Source organism: Cervus canadensis, chromosome 8 (genome assembly GCF_019320065.1).
Source record: "Cervus canadensis isolate Bull #8, Minnesota chromosome 8, ASM1932006v1, whole genome shotgun sequence".
Lineage (NCBI taxonomy): Eukaryota > Metazoa > Chordata > Mammalia > Artiodactyla > Cervidae > Cervus > Cervus canadensis.
In genome coordinates, this window is record NC_057393.1 from 38,785,849 (window position 1) to 38,803,311 (window position 17,463).

Consider the following 17,463-nt stretch of genomic DNA (forward strand, 5'->3'; position numbering starts at 1 on the left):
ATCCACTCCATCTGTCTTTATAAAATGGGTTAGTATATCTCTAAGGCATCAAAATTAATCTAATCTGTAGTAAAGAGAATATAAATAAATTGAATGTAAATTTGTAAGAAAAAGTCTATAAACACAGCAAACATAGTAATAGGTAGGGTGGTAGAAACTTAGTAGTGTTTATTTCTTAAACACTACTAAGTTAATTTTTTTAAAATCTGCATTATTTTTTAAACTAAGGCCTGCAGTTCCCAGGGGAATAGTGGAATATTTGACATTTTTGAGAGAATCATAGCAATACTTGACACAAGTGGAAAACCATGAAGTAATTTGGTTTCAACACTGGATCACACTACTTCTTTTGATAATGTCATGTTAGTGAAGCTGGATTTCTTACTGGTTGTGATGAAAAGCAAGTACAACTCCAAAACAATGAAGAAAAGGAAACGAAGGTGGCAGTGTCTAATCTGATTCCAAAGTTTGAGAAGTTGTGCAGCACCCAAAAGGCACACATAACCCATTACTAAGTAACCTTTAGTTGGTGAAGAAGGATGTTAAAATTCTTTTTTCATTTAATTTTTTCTCAAATGGCTACTAGGTCAGGCATAAATAGTTATTAAGTTGTCTGCACCTACTATTTGGAAAGGAACTGTTATATATTTAGGGCATCATGAGAAAGTTACTGAGATAAAACTTTGTCTTAAACCTACAAAGTTTGGAAAGCTCATCTTTAGTCATACCAGTCAACAAGTATATGTGTGCATGTGTGAACATGTCCATTTTCACTGAATCACGACAATCAACATAATTCTTGTACTTACCTCAGTGCTTGAAGCAACTAAGGAAAATTCACGAGAGAGGTCAAGCTTAATGCCATCAAAATTTATTTCTGAAGGTCTTGCAAGTGGGTCAGCACTGAAAACATAAGATGGTCTAGACATGCCATCTTGATTTAAATTAGATTCCATTCTGCAAGAGTAACAGTAACATCTTTAGAAAATCTCAATAAATCAGCATATAAACCATCCATAGTTTAAAAAGTCTATGAGTCCAGCCCGCTACTTCTTGCCATATAACTATATTTCCAAAAGAAAGATATTACTATTTCATCTATAACATGATGAGCCATGGAAAAGACAAAAGAACAGATTATTTACAGATTCTAAATCAACTAATATTGGACATTGCCTGCTACTACTGTTCATGTGATCCAAACTATAGGTAGACTCATCCAAAGAGATTTCATGAGTGAAGATAATCCACAAAGTAAGATAGTATGAAACATTCAGTCTCTGTCTGAAATGCTCTCAGAAGTCAAATAGGTGGAATAAGTATAACCTTGTGCTTAGTTATTTAGTGTCTTCTGAAGAATATTACAGACTTTGTAATATTTTACCATTTATGAGTTAAATTCAGTTATCTGGACAATTACTTTCAACTGAATTCTTTCAAATAATACAAGCAAGAAGTGAAGTACTGGGCATTCCCTGGTGGTTCAGTGGTTAGGACTCAGCATTTTCACTGTAAGGGCTAGGGTTCAATTCCGGGCTGGGAAAATGAGATTCTGCAAGCCATGCGGCATGACCAAAAAAAAAAAAAAGTGATGTGAACGTATTTAAAGCGGTACCTAATATGTCACAGGTGAATATGGAATAATTTACCTGTAAACTACTACACCCAAAAAAGATGCCATTTTCATTATAGGGGACTAGAACGCAAAAGTAGGAAGTCAAGAAATACCTGAAGTAACAGGCAAATTTGGCCTCGGAGTACAGAATGAAGCAGAGAGCAGCAGAGTTTTGCCAAGAGAACGCACTGGTCATTACAAACAACCTCTTCCAACAACACAAGACACTATACATGGACATCACCAGATGGTCAATACCGAAATCAAACTGATTATATTCTTTGCAGCCAAAGATGGAGAAGCTCTATACAGTCAGCACAAACAAGACGGGAACAGACCCTGAACTCCTTATTGCCAAATTCAGACTTAAACTGAAAAAAGTAGGGAAAACCACTAGACCATTCAGGTTATGACCTAAATCAAATCCCTTACAATTATACAGTGGAAGTGACAGATAGATTCAAGGGATTAGATCTGATAGAGTGACTGAAGAACTATGGACAGAGGTTCGTGACACTGTACAGGAGACAGGGATCAAGACCAACCCCAAGAAAAAAAAAATGCAAAAGGCCAAAATGGTTGTCTGAGAAGGCCTTACAAATAGCTGAGAAAAGAAGAGAAGCTAAAGGCAAAGGAGAAAAGGAAAGATATACCCATTTGAATGCAGAGTTCCAAAGAACAGCAAGGAGATAAGAAAGCCTTCCTGAGCGATCAATGTAAACAAATAGAGGAACATAATAGAGTGGGAAGACTAGAGATCTCTTCAAGAAAATTAGAGATACCAAGGCAACATTTCATGCAAAGATGGGCACAATAAAGGACAGAAATGGTATGGACCTACCAGAAGCAGAAGATATTAATTAAGAAGAGGTGGCAAGAATATACAGAAGAACTATACAAAAAAGATCTTCACGACCCAGATAATCACAATGGTATGATAACTCACCTAGAACCAGACATCCTGGAATGTGAAGTCAAGTGGGCCTTTAGAAGCATCACTATGAACAAAGCTAGTGGAGGTGATGGAATTCCAGTTGAGCTATTTCAAATCCTAAAACATGATGCTGTGAAAGTGCTGCACTCAATATGCCAGCAAATTTGGAAAACCCAGCAATGGCCACAGGACTGGAAAAGGTCAGTTTTCACTCCAATCCCAAAGAAAGGCAATGCCAAAGAATGCTCAAACTACTGCACAACTGCACTACTGCACAACTGCACTCATCTCACACGCTAGTCAAGTAACGCTCAAAATTCTCCAAGCCAGGCTTCAACAGTATGTGAACTGTGAACTTCCAGATGTTCAAGCTGGACTTAGAAAAGGCAGAGGAACCAGGGATCAAATTGCCAACATCTGCTGGATCATCAAAACAGCAAGAGAGTTCCAAAAAAACATCTATTTCTGCTTCATTGACTATGCCAAAGCCTTTGACTGTGTTGATCACAACAAACAGTGGAAAATTCTTAAAAAGCTGTAATACCAGACCACCTGACCTGCCTCTTGAGAAATCTGTATGCAGGTCAGGAAAGCAACATGGAAAGAGGACATGGAACAGACTGGTTTCATATCAGGAAAGCAGTACGTCAAGGCTGTATATTGTCACCCTGCTTATTTAACTTACACGCAGTGTACATCATGAGAAATGCTGGGCTAGATGAAGCACAAGCTGGAATCAAGATTGCTGGGAGAAATATCAATAACCTCAGATATGCAGATGACACCACCCTTATGGCAGAACGCAAAAAAGAACTAAAGAGCCTCATGATGAAAGTGAAAGAGGAGAGTGGAAAAAGTTGGCTTAAAACTCAACATTCAAAAACTAAGATCATGGCATCTGGTCCCCATTGCTTCATGGCAAATATACGGGGAAACAATGGAAACAGTGGCTGACTTTATTTTGGGGGGCTCCAAAAATCACTGCAGATGGCGACTGCAGCCATGAAATTAAGACGCTAGACCCCTGGAAGAAAAGTTATGACCAACCTAGACAGCATATTAAAAAGCAGAGACATTACTTTGCTGACAAAGGTCTGTCTAGTCAAAGCTATGGTTTTTCTAGTAGTTATGTATGGATGTGAGAGTTGGAGTATAAAGAAAGTTGAGCGCCAAAGAATTGATGCTTTTGAACTGTGGTGTTGGAGAAGACTCTTGAGAGCCCCTTCAACTCCAAGGAGATCAAACCAGTCCATCCTAAAGGAAATCAATCCTGAATATTCATTGGAAGGATGGATGCTGAAGCTGAAGCGCTAATACTTTGGCCACCTGATGCAAAGAACTGGCTCATTTGAAAAGATCCTGATGCTGGGAAAGATTGAAGGCAGAAGAAGGGGATGACAGAGGATGAGATGGTTCGACGGCATCACTGACTCAATGGACATGAGTTTGAGTAAACTCCAGGAGTTGGCAATGGACTGGGAGGCCTGGCGTGCTGCAATCCATGGGGTGCCAAGAGTCGGACATGACTGAAGGACTGAACTGAACTGAAACTACTACAACTAAATTAGGCATCAAGTCACTAAATTTAAAGACAAATGTAGAGGTAAGCTTCACTGATAAGATATTAACATTCAAATATTTACTGAGAATCCACTAGGTGCACAGTATCAGGGAGAAATGGAGAGGGCACTATACTCTTTGAATATTATGATATATTCAGAACAGTTACTGCCAATAGGGTTCCTGGCTCAAGAAGGTACTTGTAATGGGCATCCACAGGCGTTAAGTAAATGAGCCAAAGATGGCCCCTGTATACTGGCCCTGCATTGTTTACTTCTTCACAGCAGGCTGGCAACATTAGTTTAAAAACCCCCTGAGGTGTCAAACTCAAATTTTTATACATCTGTTTGCTTTATATATAGCCAAAATAATCTTAGTTTTAGCCATTTAGAGCCCATCTGGTTTGCACATTCCATGAAACTGCACTCAACCATTGGCTAGCCGCAGACAAAATCCAAGACTATAAAGACCCCAAGCCACTGCTGCCCTTTGAAGTTCTCAGACATGCAGACTCCCTACTGCGTTGCTGAGCAAGGACTTATACTAAGCTCCCTTTGCTGTTATTCCCACTTCTCCCCAGTTCCTTACCCTCCCCTTCTAGGTGACAGCCCTTCACTCTAGCCTCCTGAGAAGTCTCAGGCTTCGGGCAGCTTTAAAGCGCGCAGTCCTGTCCGAGTGCTCACCTGCTAAAGATCCTTGTGTGTTACTGCCACCGTGTGGTGGTATCTTTTTCCTTGATCAGCGTTGAAACCCCCAAACTCAATACAAGGCTGTTTCTCTTTTTTCCCTAAACTTCAAAGATTTAAAGAAACTATACATTTACACTTCAACAAAACCCAGCAAACTACAAGATCAACCAACCATACAATTAAGCACGTTTAATCTTTATTGCTTTTTGCTGTCATTGTATCATCAATGATGTAATCAAAATGAGAAAAGTTATTTAAATGTAGTTTGATAGAATATTTCAAATATTCAACTTATGGGTGAAAATTAGAAAGAAAAAGTATCTGATAGAATAAAAACCACTGATCTAGAACACAGAAGAAAAGTTTACAGAAACATGAATGCAATGGCTTGACATTTCATAACTGAAATTTCATGGAAATGCCCAGGAAACTGGAAAGTAACCTTCATTCTTTGCCTTCAATTAATTTTTGGCTTAAAAAAATGTTGACACATCTTTTATGAAATTACTAAGTTAAAAAGATTATTGTACCTCCTTTAAAAAAAATATGGTTACAGTTGTTTGTGCTTGATTCTATGATCAGTTTTCAATGAATAAACTGCCCCTTAACAATCATAAAATTGAGAGATACATTGTCATTTCCTGTACTTTTAGTTAACTTCTATGGATGTGTGGCCTCCCTAACTAGACGAGAAACAAGAGCAAGGACCTTGTCTTATACTACTCTGTACCCCTACAACAAATTCAGAGATTTAGGCAGTGACAAAGACTCCCTGTGTAGTGGGTTAAATAATAATAAATAAAATCCTCTATGAGCAAAAAAGAATTTTTTTGGTCCTATATTATCTCTAGCCAACAGCAGGGTTCAAGACCTCAGTGCGAAAGGCTGTTCCCACGTCTGAGAGATGGTATCCTTTATCTTCTCTCCAGTGAGATTTCATGGTTGAAGAATGATTGCTACTGAGGTTGCTGAATGTCATCCACAAAATACAAAGTCTTCACAATTAACTTATGAGTCTTTTACATTATTTTGCAACCTGAAGTCTCAGGTCTTGGACATTTAATAAAACGTACACAGTTACGGCTGTTTCGGAGTAATGCTACCTTGTTTCAAGAACGGATTCAAACCTGAATTTGATCAGCTTGGGGATTAAAAACAAGCTAACCCATAAGGCTCGAACTTCTGTCAATTAGCCCTTCAGTAAGGAATATTAGAGAGCGGCACTACGCAGGAATCACTGAACCAAAAAGTATAATGAGATGGGGGAAACCTTCCAAACGGGGGGGTGGGGGGTGGGTGGTTGGAGATGACTACAGTCATCGCACTCGCCACACACACCCGCTTTCGCTCCGCACTGCAAAGACCAAGAAGGGAGCGCCCCGGCACCGGCGGTAGCAGTCTGGAAATAACTGCACAGACATCGAGCCCCCAACTGCCCTAAAAACAGACCAAGCCACTTGCCGAGCAAACTGCTCACCTTGGGGATACAGGACACCAGATTCGGCAAAGGAGGCCTGATCCTCACAGCAGCAGCAACAATAATAAAAATACTAAGGACTGCAAATACATAGTGCTTACTATACCAATGGCACTATTTCTAACAGTTTTACCTTATCGTCGTAAGAGCCGGAAAGGTGGGTTCTAAAATTAACCCCTTTTAACAGCTGAAGAAACTGAGGCCCAGAGAGACCGAAGTCGTTGCCTTGCCTCAGAGCTAATAAGCGGCGGTTGTTGTTGTTCAGTCGGTTGTGTCTGACTCTTTGCAACCTCATGGACTGAAACGGCGGAGACCAGATTTAAACCCTAACGCTAGTAAAACGGTTCAGCCCTCCACTGGCTCCACCCGGAGCTCCAGGTATCGACAGTAACCTGAGGGACGTCTCGAGCCCCGTCGGAAGGTACTCACGCCGTCTGAGACCTTTCTTCACCTCACCTGGTATGTACGCAGTCCCCCATTTCCTTCCTCGCACCCTCACCTGCAAACGTTACCCTGCCAGCCCGACCCGCGACCAGAACCGAGTTATTACCCTTTTCAAATTCAAACAATGGCGGCCAGGGTCCCGCATTGAACGCTGGGAGTGGGCGGAGCTTCCGGGAAGACGCGTCGGAGCGCCGCGGTCTCTTTATGTAGACTCTCCACTCCCGGGAGAAGCTTTCAAATTTGGGGGCGGGTCTCGGTATGCCGAGCGACCAATGGGCGGAAGCAGACTGGAGAGCGGATAGTGGGCGGAGCTTCCCGCGGGTATCCGCGTGCCAAGTTGGGTAGGGTGCTGCTTCCCGGCTGAGGTGGGTACCACCCTCTCTTGGCAGCGTTGCGGATCTCGGATTCCAATCTGGAGACAATAAAGACGTAGCTGAAGCCCCGAAGTGAGGCCGCTGCCACTACACTTAGCTCCGCCACTCCCCTAGGGACCAGGTAAGAAATGACAGGCCTTTTCACTGTGGGCCGGGACAGGCTCTGCTTCGAAAGAGTAACTTAGAATGAGCGCTGCCCGCACCCAGAAGGTCACTTCACTTCCTTCGCTTCTTGATCCTACCTGTTGTCCATAGGCGCCCTCATGGACAAGGTACATTTTTCTCAGAAAAGATTTTCAAAAGCATTCTTCTCTTTTTGTGGGTTTTGTTGTTGTTGTTGTTGTTGTTTGCCATTCTGAAAATATAAAGCAGCTACCTATCTTCCACGCACAGGCAAGGTCTTTGCAGTGCTCAAAATGTAAGTGCCAGTACATCTTCTCTGATTATTTTAAAGTGATCCTTTTCTTTTGATACAGTGTTACTACAGTCATATGACAAGTTATTTACTACTTGGGCCATCTCTACGTGCTGTGCTTCATTTTAAAGAAAAGTAACTGCTAACGTTAACTGAGCATTTACCTTGTGCCAGCCGTGGTCCTAAGCACTTTAAAACTGGTTATGGTACTGATCCTGAGAACAACCCAATGAGGAAGATACTGTTAATATGCACTTTTCATAGATTTTGAACAACCTGTGAGGTAGGTACTGTTACTATGCTCTTTTTGTAGATTTTGAGGAAACTGAATTCAAGATTAAATAATTTGCTCAAAGGCATACAGCTATTAATGGTGGAACTGGGAATTTAAACTCAGCTGGATGACTTCAAGGCCTGCCGTCTCACATGTGATCTTATTTTCCACTGTTTTACTTGGTTAGTAGCATTTGTAGCATAGTAACTGTTCCGTTGAGCTTACTGTCTTTCTTTTTCTTATTCTATGTTTATGTTCCCTGTAACTTACCCCCCTTCCCTTTCTAACTTCCCACTGTCTCATTCAGTTTGCTTTCTTTCCCCACAAAATCATCATATTTGTGGTGAGCCAGTTTGGAGTAAAGAAGGGATGCAAGGCCAGGAGTAAAAATGAACAGAGAAAGTAGGTGTGAAAGGGAAGAAAGGAGAGATGATAAAATAAAACTGTAATTTACTGCTTGGGCTGTAACTTAAGTCTTTAGGGGCCTCTGTGTCAAACTCATTACCCTTTCAGGCAAGTCTACCCAAAAATCTACCCTTCCAGTCTGCACCTCATAATGCCTGTTTTGCTTTTTACTAGCTGTTACTGATTCCAACTCTTGGGCCCTCCAGGTGCTACATTTATTTATTGTTCAACAAATATTTACAGAAAACCTGCTAAGTGCCAAACACTAGACTAGGAGGTATTGAGACAGTGGAGGAAAGCTATCAAAACAGACCCTAACCCTTGAGGAGCTTTGTTGTTGTTCAGTTGTGTCTGACTGTTTGCAACCCAATGAAGTACAGCGTGCTAGGCTTCCCTGTCCATCACTGTCTCCAGGAGTTTGCTCAGACTCATGTCCACTGAGTTGGTGATGCCATCCAACCATCTCATCCTCTGTTGCTCCCTTCTCTTGCCCTCAGTCTTTCCCAGAGTTGGGGCCTTTTCCAATGAGTTGGCTCTTCGCATCAGGTGGACAAAGTATTGGAGCTTCAGCTTCAGCATCAGTCCTTCCAATGAAAATTCACAGTTGATTTCCTTTAGGTTTGACTGGTTGGATCTCCTTGCTGTCCAAGGGACTCTCAAGAGTCTTCTCCAGCATCACAGTTCGAACGGATCAGTTCTTTGATGCTCAGCCTTCTTTATGGTCCAACTCTCCCATCTGTCCATGACTGCTGGAAAAACCATAGCTTTATATGGACCTTTGTCAACAAAGTGATGTCCCTGCTTCTTAGTGCACTGTCTAGATTTGTCATAGCTTTTCTTCCAAGTATCTTTTAATTTTGTGACTGCAGTCACCGTCTGCAGTGATTTTGGAGCCCAAGAAAATAAAAACCTGTCACTGTTATATTCAAATAATTGACAAAAAATTGCAAATACAAATAAAAAGACATAAATAATTGAGAAATTACAACTGTACTGAGCGGTTTGAAGAAAATGTTTAGAGCTGTAAGAGAATGTCACCAGAACCTGAGCAAGTAGTGTTTGATCTGGATCTCCAAGGGTTACTAGGTGTTAAATAAGTTTAAAAAAAAAAAAGAGAGGAGTAAGCACCCAGGTATAGGGGCAGGATAAATATAAGAATCAGTGGTTTTTCTGCCTTATTTTATTCTAGCTCTCAGAAGCATTCCTCACAGTTTGTTTCATCCACACAGTTAAATGTTTCAGCCTTGAAACATTCTTCCTTTGGCTTCTGAGCCAGCAAAAGGTCACCCTCTCCTTGTTTACTGTTAATCTCTGATTTAGCATATTCAATATGGTACCAAGATTTTTCATTGCAAAACAGGAAGCCTCTCCTCCCTAATCTGTGCCTCAGTAAATGATACCACCACGCATCTACCTAGTTATTCATGAGGAAGAACCATCTCTGAGTTCTCCTTTTCCCTCACCACTCTCATCCAGTTAGTAAACAAATGTATCTGTTCTACTTTTTTGTTAGAAGTGAAATAAATGCTTGCTTCTCTTTTCATTGCCCAGACCCCTACAGCCTCCAGCTGGCCGCCTGCTTCACATCCTGTTCTCCGTTATTTATAGGGCAGCAAAACCAGCTTCACGTGGGAATGATCATGTCAGCCTCTGGCTTAAAGCACTTCAATGACGTTTTAGAATAAAATGATATTTATATTGTTCAGTGAAGAAAAAAGATGCAAAAGTATATAAAAACTGTACTATTATGTAAGCAAGAAGAAGAAATTGAGAGTTTACATACATATGTATTCCACACACATTTTTGGTATATTTTTGAAGATAGAAATACAAAAACTATAAAACAGAAAATTAGTTGTAAACGGCTATCTATTGGGGATGGGAATGTGACTTCTGTAACTTTAAAAAAAAACAAACAGAATTTTGCCTTTTCAAAAAATTAAACCTAAAAATAAAAGCAAGCCCTAAAATGTAATGCAAAGAAAGAGATGAATATACCTGTATATCAAATTGTCAGCATAGCTACACAGAGATAAAGAGCTTGTTCAATTAACTTGGGCACAGTATTCTATGTACAGGAGTTAGGAGTTGTGGGATATGATGAAGAGCAAAAAGAAATGCAAAAAAATTAATAACTTGGCCTAGTAGGCTTGATGTTGAAACGGGTCTTGGCATAAATTTGAAACTATTAAGTATGTGTTATAGGAAAAAGCAAATCAGTCAATATATTCATATTTGGTTCCAGGGTTCTCACTGTGGGAGAAGAGAAATAAATATGGTATGATAGAAAGTAAAGAAGAATCCCATGATGTTAGATTTGAATTGGTAGTAGAATGACCTGGATTGTTTGGTTTTTTATCTTTTTTTATCTTAATTGGGTCCACTGATAAGGCCTGGAGGCCTAGAAGCCCTGGCACCCCAGTAACAATGAATACCTCAGGACCAAGCCACCAAAATGGTTTCTAAATACCATTTATCACTAAAAGAAACCAGTGCCTCTTGGAGAAAACACTGCTTCCAAGTCTGGGGCAAGGAAATTATAAAGTGAACCTAGAACATTCTTGTCAGAAAAAGCAAAGAAGTTTTCAGAGATGAATAGTCATTTAACGAAGGACACTGGATCTGGCCTAAAGGGTTTTACACTGACCATGTTTGGAACAATTTGTGCATCAAAAGAATAATGATGGTAATAGTTTAAAAACACGTTTAATGTTTTAAGTCCTCTTTGTAGGAGGGTGGATGAGGGAGAAGAGGACTAAAAATGGAAAGCTCTTCACACGAGAATGACAGTTAATGCAAAAACAATAGTAAAATATCCCCACTTTGCAGCTCCCAGTGTAAAAATTGACATCCCTGCTAAGTCACTTCAGTCATGTTGGACTCTTTGGGACTCTGTAGACTGTAGTCTGCCAGACTCCTCTATCCATGGGATTCTCCAGGCAAGAACCCTAGAGTGGGTTGTGATGCCCTCCTCCAGGGGATCTTCCTGACCCAGCAATTGAACCTGTGTTTTCTTCTGTCTCCTGCTTTGACAGGCAGGTTCCTTAACCACTAGCACCACCTGGGGAGCCCAAAAATCAACATAGATAAAGCTTATCAGCGAATGCTAAAACAATGGATTGTGTGTGTGTGTGGTCACTCAAGACTGACTCTTTGTGACCCCATGGACTGCGGCCCACCAGGCTTCTCTCTCCATGGCACTTTCCAGGCAAGAATACTGGAGTGGATTGCTAGTTCCTACTCCAGGGGATCTTCCTGACCCAGGGATCGAACCTGCATCTCCGGCATTGGCAGGCAGATTCCTGCCAGTGCACCACCTGGGAAGCCTGCCAGAAATGTTTAACCTGAATCTAATCATGAGGACCATTTTACAGGTCAACAGACCTAGAATGTCAGTGTTAGGGAAAGAGAAAGTCAAAGGTCGTGGTGCTTGTTGCTAAATGAAATTCATGAATCTTCATTGGTTATAGATTTTTTAAAAAGTAACTGCAAAAAGAAAAACATTTTGTGGACAATTGGGGAAATTTAAGTGTGGATTATATAGTAGATTATACTGAATCAGTATTAATTTGGGAGCATGTGATAATTTGTGACCATGTAGAAGCATGTCTTTATTTTGGAAAGATGTTTGCTTCAGTATTTAGCAGCAAAGTGTGTCAGTGTCTGCAACTACTTACCTTCAGAAGATTTGAGGTGGGAAATAGAATGTTAGGGAGAACAAAAGAAGAGAGAACAAAGAAAATAGAACCAAAACAGTTATGTGACAAACAGTTCATAGTTCTTATAGCTTTGAGCTTTTCTAAAATGAAAAGGGAAAATAAATCCTGATTGTTTTGGTGTTTTTTTTTTGACCACACTGCCCTGCATGTGGGATCATAGCTCCCTAACCAGGGATCAAACCCACACCCCCCCTACATTGGAGGGTAGAGTCTTGACCCACACCCCCTCCACTGGAAGACAGAATCTTAACCACTGGACCACCAGAAGTCCCCCAAATTCCTAATTCTTATGATGACCTACTAAGCCCTACAAGATCAGGTATCAGCCAATCTCACTCCCCACTTTCTTACCTCTGTGCAATGAGTTCTACTCTGGGTACTTCAAACACACCAGCCTCTTCTAGCATATGTGAACCTTTGCATAGATTCCCTCCACCTGAGTTCTCTCCTCTCCATTTATCATGTGACTCACTTCTCTTCCTCCTTTAGATCTCCTCTATCATATTACCTACTTAGAAAAGACTTTCTGTCCGTCTTATCTCAAATGCTCCTCTTTTTTATTTGCAGGCTAGATTTCATTTTCCTACGTATTACAACCAGCAATTATTATCTTTTTTACAGTAATTATTACATGTCTGGTTTTTGTTGCCATTGTTCTCCCACCTCCTTAAAGGTAAATTCTGTAAGAGCCGTGTTTATCTTGGTCATTGCTGTATCCTCAGTGATTCCGTAAACACGTGGTAATCAAACAAATACTTGCTGAACAATGAATGAAAGCTGATGTGGCTGAGGTGGGTGGAGAGGGATGGACTAAGGCCAGATCCTACAAGGCTTAGTCAGCTAAGTTACGGATTTGGATTCTTAAGAACAATGAGAAAGGACTGTTGTAAGTGTGCGTATCATACAATACCTTTTGCCTTTGTGTTTTAAAAAGGTTAATCTCCTGGAGCAGAGGATAGAGGCATCCGAGGAGAATGCGGTTGAACCAGCTAGGAGGCTATTACAGCCATCCCAGCAAGAGGTGGTGATAACGTGGAACTAGGAGATGGCAGAGCAGATGCAGAAAACTGAACAGATTTCAGAGGTATTTTTCCATCTCAGCACCAGCCACTAGTTTTCCCTTAGAAACACAGAGCCAACTTGATTGGGAGATGCTTAAGATTTAGGCCCATTCCAAATAATTCCCATTAGTCCCCTTGAAGTGAACAATAGCATAAGATGAAAATATTAAGTTGCATCAAGCTGATTTCTTGCTCTGATCACAGCCTGTACAAGTAGTAATAGCTAAGTTTCTCTGTGCTGGATACTATTCTAAGCACTTTATACTCATTCAATCCTAGATACCATGTGAAGTGTTCTGTTATCAGTACCCTGCCTTTAGTTGTTGTTCAGTTGCTAAGTCATGTCCGACTCTCTGCCTTTAGTAGACAAGAAAACTGAGACATGTCCCTGTTGAGGAATAGTAGAGGTGTTTACTACATAGAGGTGTTAGGTTTAGTCAGGTAATGTCTGTAAAGTACTTTTAAAAGTGCCTGGCACATGTTAACTAATAACTTATTGTACAAATAGTAAATGATAGAATTGGAATCTGGGTAGATGGCTATAGAGTCTGCACAGTTAACCACTGCTTCCTACTGCTTCTTAAAGTTTGGACTGAACACCCCTGAAACCCCATTGAAAGAAGACTGAGTGACTAGCTCCTGCTGCAAAGTCATCTCCAAACACAGAACTAATGTAGACAGTTTCTCAATCCAAAAACTGAGTAGGTATTTTTGCAAAGGTTTGAATAACAGGTTCAACAAACATTTATCTAGTACCCATTATGCAGTAGGTATCTCTGTCTTTAAGAAGGCTTCACCCTAAAGCAAGTCTTTCTCAATATCTCTGTCTTTAAGAAGGCTTCACCCTAAAGCAAGTCTTTCTCAATCTGAGATTTCAAGCAAGAATATAATCCCTGTTCCCTACAGCACCCATTGTATGTAATGCAATCATTTCTCTCTTGTGCCTTTAGAATGGTATTACTTCTGTGGCCATCCTGAGAAAACTGAGAGAATAGTCACACGAATAATTTTTTTTTATATCCTGTGGTTTATTTGGGGAATCCTTGCACAATTTCAAAACAGTATGACAAATGTTATGATAAAAGTGTACAAAGAGTAATAGGAGCAGAATGAGAATAATTTAGAGTGACAACTTCTGATGATAGACAGATTTGAGTTTGAATATAAGCTCAGTCACTTACAGGAAGTGACCTCAGGAAGGATATAAAAGTCTCCCTAAAGTTGTGAGGATTAAAATAGCATTCGTTCGTTATTTAGTAAAGCCTAACACATAATATGTTTCATCATGGTATTTGTTTTTATTCAGTCTGCGTAAGTCACTGGTATGCAAGCTCATGAGTGTCTGTCTAGAACCTCTGTAACCCTGACACTTATAATAGTGCCTTGCATTATAACAGCCACTGAACAAATATTTTTTGTATTTATAAATTACATCCACCAAGGAAGGTTTTGTAAAGTGGCATGTAAACTGGAATGAATGAATGGGGTTTGCCAGTGAATTGTAGAAGGAGGCCATTCCAGACAATGAAAAGAAAGACATGAGCACACAAAAGTCATTACAAAAACTGTAAGTACCTAGTTCAATAAGACTTTGAGTATAGCTACCGTGGACAATGCCAGGAGATGAAAAAAGCAGGCGGGACCTACATATGTACGGTCCTGTATGTATGACATGCTTAAAAAAGAGTTAGAATTACTGTATTCGATAGTGCATAGGAGGTTGTGCACAGCAGAGACATGCAAGGGGGAAATGGAGGAAGAGAAGCAACAGAAAGGTTTAAGTCTGTAATATCCCAGTCTTACAATGTGGGAGTCAAGAGATGAAGGAACAGGACATAGTACATAGAAGTTAATCATTTATAGGTGTGAAGGTTACCAGTAGAGGCAGAAAAATAACCATAACTCTCTTGGCTAAGTGCTTATCTGTCATTGTAGGAAGTAAGTTGGTAGTGCTTATAATTAATACATGAAGAAATAACATTAGGAGTGTTTTATTCAAAAATATGTTAAAAGAACTAAAAGTAGATTGTAAGGGTGATTGCTTCAGAGAAGCAAGACAGGAGGGGGACTGGGGAAGCTTTTTGTTACAAACTCTTCTTAAATTGGTAACAAGAATTTTCTTGTGTTACGATGTGTCAAAGAAATGACACGCTATTCACTTACTGTGTGTCAAGCTATAAGACCCCATCATCTGCTCACTGAAGGAGGCTCCCCACTCCTGAGCTTGCAGAGGTTGCATCCTTGGCCATCTTTCTAAAACATGGTCGACTAATACTTGCCTGAGAGCTTCTGCACTCTCTCTTCCCTCTGTTCCCTCCAGATGTCTCTCCATGACTAACTTGTCATTATTTAGTGTTATCATCCCAAAGAGGTGATCTTTACCCACCCTCCCTGAGGTTGCTCCCTTCACCAACACCTCCCCCAGCCAGCCACCTCCCCAATCCAACTGACCTCATTTACTTTCTTCATAACGTTCTTACAATGACTGAAATTACCTTCTTTGTTTGTTTACACTACGTCTTCCCCCACCATAGGGCAGACCTATGAGACAGTAGACTTCCCTGGTGCCTTAGAGTGTAAAGCGCCTGCCCACAATGCGGGAGACGCAGGTTCATTTCCTGGGTCGGGAAGATCCCCTGGAGAAGGAAATGGCAACCCACTCCAGTACCCTTGCCTGGAAAATCCCATGAATGGAGGAGCCTAGTAGGCTACAGTCCATGGGGTCGCAAAGAGTCGGACACGACTGAGCAACTTCACTTTCTTTCACTTTGATGAGACAGAGACCTCATCGATCTTGTTCACCACTGTATCCCTAGTACTTAGGACAGTGCCTGGCACATAGAAAGTGCCTAATAAATCCTCATTAGGTATTCAATAAAACTTTATTAATAGGATGTATAGAGGAATTAATACTGTGTACTTTCTTATATGCCATCTCATTTAGTCTTAAGACCCTAATATTTCTCCAGTATAAATATATACATGTAACTGCACACACACGTGCACACACACACATACTCCACAGATGGATTTCCCAGTCCAGACTCTTTCAAGTCCTAAAGCTGGGGTTTCTGTTTTCTACTTCATCTTCAGTGTCCTCTGGTGGTGAAGGATCTCACATGATTTTGAAAAGATAAACATCTTTTTAAATATATATCTTTTCAAATATATCCTGTTGACAAGGTTGAAATTCACAGCGGTTCATTTGGGAGCCTAGCAAGGTCTTAGGACACAGGCATTCTTTGGGCTTCCCAGGTAGCTCAGTGGTAAAGAATCCGCCTGCCAAGAGCCAGGTTCTATCACCCGGTTAAGAAGATCCTATGGAGAAGGAAATGGCAACCCACTCCAGTATTCTTGCCTGAGAAATCCCATGGACCGAGGAGCCTGGTGGTCTGTAGTCCATGGGATTGCAAAGATTCAGGCACAGCCAAGCAGCAGCAGATGTCTTTCAGCTGGATGAGCTAAGAGGCCCAGCGCAGGTGCGGCAATGACCCGGCAGTGATGACGGTAGCACCTGTGGTTCTCCTAATACACGAAGAGGCATGCTCACTCGAATGGTGGGGATGAACTGCAGTCCCTGGCCTCCTTTCCACATAGCTCCCCATGGTTGGTCAGCAACTATCTCCTCACATGGGCTCCCTCCCCTACTCTGCTGTTTTTTGGAAGTCTGTCAATTGAGTTATTAACTCTCTCTCTTTGAATCCCTGATCTAAAAATCTCAATTGTCCCCAAGTCAACATGGATAGATCTAACTACATGGAAGTATGGAACAAGAAAGAAGAACACAGCACTAGCATTTCAAGACCTTTTCTCACTGCAAATGTGAAAAATCAGACCATTCTATTACCAAAATGAAAATACTTAAAACCAAAACAGTACTATTTATGCATTATATCTTGCATTGTTTTGAAAATAGCACAAGGCGGTGCTAGTGGACCTCACATATTTTTCAACCGCAATTATAGACTTTCTGGTGAACTTTTCTAAAGAGTTCTCTTTCTGATGAGCTATTTCAAGATTCTGGCTTCCTCAAAAGGAGGAAGAAGGGTCATGCCAATGTGATCTTTTTATTTCAGAAAATATTACCTTTATTATATGCATTTCAGATTTTCATTACTGGGGAAAATAATGATGTCATGAGTAGTTTGACTATTTTTGGTTGAGGGAAGCCAGTGAATTCACTGTAATTAATTGGAACATAATGAGACCAATTTTAGTAACTCCCTCAAAACAAACAATCTTTGTTCTATGCCAACAGGGCCTTAGTGATGGGAGGGAGAAAGGAAAATGAGAAAGAGGGAAAAAGAAAATACCTGTTTGGGCAGTTTTTGTTTTCAATCATCTAAAGGAATATTTCTGAGTCTTTAGTCACAGAGTTATAGAATATTAGAAACATAATGGGACATGCAAGTGATCTGGTTCAACTTTCTCATTTTATAGGGAAGAAAACCAAGGCTCTGAGAAGTTAAGTAGCATGCCCAAGCACTCATCATGGG

At 40.7% G+C, this 17,463-nt stretch overlaps 2 protein-coding genes across 14 annotated transcripts in view; one reads left to right on the forward strand and one right to left on the reverse strand.

The window, feature by feature from the left end:
* Window positions 1–6,923, reverse strand: part of KIF20B (kinesin family member 20B) — a 78,568-nt gene extending 71,645 nt beyond the window's left edge. For 4 of the 11 annotated variants that reach the window (XM_043476050.1, XM_043476048.1, XM_043476049.1 and 1 more), the window contains exons 1-2: window positions 6,732–6,826; window positions 810–957 (exon numbers count right to left, since the gene is read on the reverse strand). In XM_043476050.1, coding sequence (XP_043331985.1) covers window positions 810–957; window positions 6,732–6,754 — 171 coding nt within the window. In that variant the 5' untranslated portion in view covers window positions 6,755–6,826. Of the gene's footprint in view, window positions 1–809; window positions 958–4,792; window positions 6,183–6,275; window positions 6,371–6,408 lie in introns of those variants that run through there. The other 7 variants (XM_043476041.1, XM_043476042.1, XM_043476039.1 and 4 more) reach the window with 7 other exon arrangements.
* A 105-nt stretch (window positions 6,924–7,028) lies between these two features.
* The window catches only part of PANK1 (pantothenate kinase 1), a 105,159-nt gene continuing 94,724 nt past the window's right edge, over window positions 7,029–17,463 (forward strand). The window contains exons 1-2 of one of the 3 annotated variants that reach the window (XM_043476056.1): window positions 7,029–7,214; window positions 7,822–7,964. The gene's annotated coding sequence lies outside the window, so the exon portion shown is untranslated. Of the gene's footprint in view, window positions 7,215–7,821; window positions 7,965–12,840; window positions 12,991–17,463 lie in introns of all 3 variants that reach the window. The other 2 variants (XM_043476054.1, XM_043476055.1) reach the window with 2 other exon arrangements.